This window comes from Schistocerca cancellata, chromosome 2, assembly GCF_023864275.1.
Source record: "Schistocerca cancellata isolate TAMUIC-IGC-003103 chromosome 2, iqSchCanc2.1, whole genome shotgun sequence".
NCBI classification, from domain to species: Eukaryota; Metazoa; Arthropoda; class Insecta; order Orthoptera; family Acrididae; genus Schistocerca; species Schistocerca cancellata.
In genome coordinates this window covers 441,702,438-441,705,922 of record NC_064627.1, presented here as the reverse complement: position 1 = coordinate 441,705,922, position 3,485 = coordinate 441,702,438, and the positions used below count along the sequence as shown (strand labels likewise).

Sequence of the window (3,485 nt, the reverse complement as noted above, 5' to 3'; positions counted from 1 at the left end):
TAATCGAGTTAAACCATTGCTATCCACAGATCACCCTCCATACTTATTTCGTACAAAATCCAACAATTTTTTTTTCTTTTGGAAACCTGTGGTAAATTCCTGTGGGACCGAACTGCTCAGGTCATCGGTCCATAGCCTTACACACTACTTAATCTAATTTAATCCAACTTACGCTAAGGACAACACACACACCCATGACCGAGGAAGGACTCGAACCTCCGGCGGAGCGAGCCGCGCGAACCGTGGCAAGGCTGAGGTGCGGCACAGAATCCAGTAATCTTTGCCTCAGGCGACAGTTGCTCATCTCCATAAGTGTACCAGCCCTTGAAATCTTGATAAAAACCGATCTCTCCCAAGGCCCACTGAGCGCCTTTAAGCAGAAAATTCACGCACAATGGGTAATGATCGTGCCCAAGAGGTACCTGCTGTGTCCTTGTGCCAACTTACTCGTTGCTGACCCTCGAATCATGAAACGACGCGACGCAGTCATGTTTCGATTCATGAGGGTCAGCAACTGATAAAAAAAAGGGGCCCCCGGGGTCCCAAGGTCGCGATGGCGGCGTCACTGTCCCGCCGAGATAATTTGTCCTTTTAGGACAATTATCTGAGCAAGCACCCACGCCAGCAAAAGGTTGCCCGACAAGTGCTGTTTGATAACGTAATGTATATAAAAGGTACTAGTAATTTATTTAGTGTAGTCAGCAAAATGTCTTGGGTAAATCAGTATTTAAGCACGGGCAACCATGGCTCTATACAATACGACGAAGGTGTTTTATATCCGGGACCTGAGGAAGACATTGAAATGGGGGAAAGAATTCCATTAACAAATGTTAATCGTTCTCGTAGTACTAATGATATTCGAACAGTGCAAAGAGAGGATGCTGCTAATCGTATACGGTATGGCCATAATGCAGCATACGACGATTTGGATACCAGTGGCGAAACAGTTGAATTTGAACGCGTGCCTGACACAACGCCAGAAGAAAGCAATCTTGGAGTGCGGCGCCGCCGCCCAAATAGACCACGAAATCGTGGTCGAGGTCAACCCAGTGCAGATACAGCAACCTCTAGCGAAACGGTGCCCTTGTTATCTGAAAGTGTCATGGACGGGGCAGCAATTAGCACAGCTGGTATTACAAGTTCAGGACAGATAGCGATAGCGGCTGGCGCGACGACTGCTGCCGCCGCAGGTGCTGCTTACGGCGTTACAAAACTAGTTGAACGTGTACAGAACAAAGGATATACTCTACCTGGTAGTGATTACGTAGGACCTGGAAATCCTATAAATATAGACGCACCGCGCAGTGGAGCAGATGCCACTGCTAAAGAGCACGACGTTGGATACGATAATTTGCTAAAGGAAGCAAGGGAACGACCGTTTACAGAAGAAGAATTTAGACAACGAGTTCAACAATTGGATGCAAAAGCTATAATTGATTTTGCAATTGACTGGAGTCATACACGAAATTGGCATTCATTTGTTGGAAAGTACGGACTGAAATTGAAGACAGCTGTTGAACAACGTATTGGAAAAACTTTGTACCCGAAACAACCGAATGCCGAAAAAACAGGTGTGTAAATTTAATTTTTGTTGTTTATAATAATTGTTGGTTATATTTTTTAATTGTAACGTTTCTTGCCTTCAGAATTATGAAATTCCACCGTGGGAACGGTCTAATTGGGAGTTTATGCATGAAGGGCAGAAACGGTATGCCTATGAACAATGGCTAATGTCTCGTGTTCGTCGTGGTTTGCCTATAGATCACGACCGCCCATCAACATCTGGTTCAGCCTCTCGAACAAGTTCTGTAGACGAACATCACGTCGACGAAGAAGTATCACATAGCGAAGAAGACGAAGACGAAGAAGCACCAGAAGAAATACAACAACATTCTGCACCACAACGTTTAGTACCATACTCTGACAGTGACGAAGGTATGAGTTCGCCAATGCAGGTAGATTCAGGTAAACGACAGGCTGCAGCAGGTCAATCTGGTGGATCTAAGAAGAAAAAAACCTTAACAGGCACCGCAGCACCATCTGCTAATGTACTGGGTGATTCTCCTAATACTCGTGTTGATCCATTACCTGCTCCTTCTATATTAGATACTGGTAACATTACAAGATATCGCAAAGTTCATAGATTTTTCACATACGGTTTAGCATACAAAGTGATTGAACATGAAAAAGCAATATGTATGATTACTCCTTTAGCAGAAATTCCTGTTGATCGGCCATTTCTGTATATGACGCCTTCTGAATTCGATTTATTGCCTGATGGTAGTAGAATTGTTCATTGTTCTGTAAAAGTGATTGCACGTAATCCTAGAATTGCTTTTCCGACTAATTCAAGTGATACAGAACTTGCAACATTAAATCAAAATAAGAATATGATTACAAGTGTAGGTATTAATTTGAAAATACCTGGTATTAATGTAAAGCCTACAGCATTTACTGCAAATGCACCTATGGAAACAACTGCTATAGATCATAAACGAAAGTTTGATCCCATTTGGAAGTCATGGTATGGTTATAGAAATGATGAAGCAGACTTTCTTACTAAAGTGCCTGCACATCAATTTGGACAACCAGTTAATTTAAAATATTATTATGCTTGTGTTTCTAGCTCAAAAGATAAGGGTTTACATAATTGGGGTTGGAAATGCGTACAGTCTTGTGTTTCTGAAGTAGATGCAGATGCACGAACAGGAAGTGTTATTGTTGACTATACGTATACTCCAACATTAGGTTTTCTGAAAATTCCAAAAGTGGCTAATGTTGATATTTTTCCTATTCTCAAAATGTAATTCAAAGGTATAATATTAATGCCGATAAGCACTGTAATCCCTTTATGTCATGTGATAGTTTTTCTTTAACCCCCTTTGAACCAGCAAGAATGGAAGAACAATTAGTGGGAGCTGTTACTCCCGTCACAAATGCAGAAGTATCAGGATATAATAATTTAATAGAAAAAGCTGATATTGCTTCTGCGGGATATAATATTAGAGTTCACGATACAAATGTTCAACCTAGCCTACATGTAGGCATTAATCCTACATATGCTTTAAGCACAAGCAGTTTAAATAGTGACGTTACAAAATATACTGATACTCAGATGTTGTTTGAAGTTATTGCAGAATGTTCAGTTTATGCAGATGGTCTAGAGACACATTATCCTAGAGCAACTGTATCAAATGTTCAAGTATCTGATATGATTTATATGTCTAATGTAAAAAGGAATGAGGAATCATCTGTTTATAAAGGTCAATACGAAATTAAACAAGTGTAATTTCAAATGTAACAATTATAATTTATTTTTATTTCTTGTAATAATTGACAATAAAATATACATTGTACAGATTCTTGTGTTTTATTTAATAATCAATATTATACATTTGGAGTATTTGAAAGAAAGCCAGAGGATATGGCTTTTTACAAGCATTTTTTAAATCATCAAACTTTCTCCACCTAATTGTACGTACACG

At 40.0% G+C, this 3,485-nt stretch overlaps 1 protein-coding gene across 1 annotated transcript; it reads left to right on the top strand.

Moving 5' to 3' along the window:
• Nucleotides 1-706: 706 nt before the first annotated feature.
• Nucleotides 707-2,807, top strand: LOC126154885 (uncharacterized). Its single transcript, XM_049916193.1, has 2 exons — nucleotides 707-1,571; nucleotides 1,762-2,807. The coding sequence occupies exons 1-2, from the start codon at nucleotides 707-709 to the stop codon at nucleotides 2,805-2,807; spliced, it is 1,911 nt and encodes a 636-aa protein (XP_049772150.1).
• Nucleotides 2,808-3,485: the final 678 nt, after the last annotated feature.

Coding starts and splice junctions, on each gene's coding strand:
- LOC126154885 (XM_049916193.1), top strand. CDS start 707: ATGTCTTGGGTAAATCAGTATTTAAGCACGGGCAACCATGGCTCTATA. Junction 1,572..1,761: donor ACCGAATGCCGAAAAAACAG/GTGTGTAAATTT, acceptor GTTTGCCTATAG/ATCACGACCGCCCATCAACA.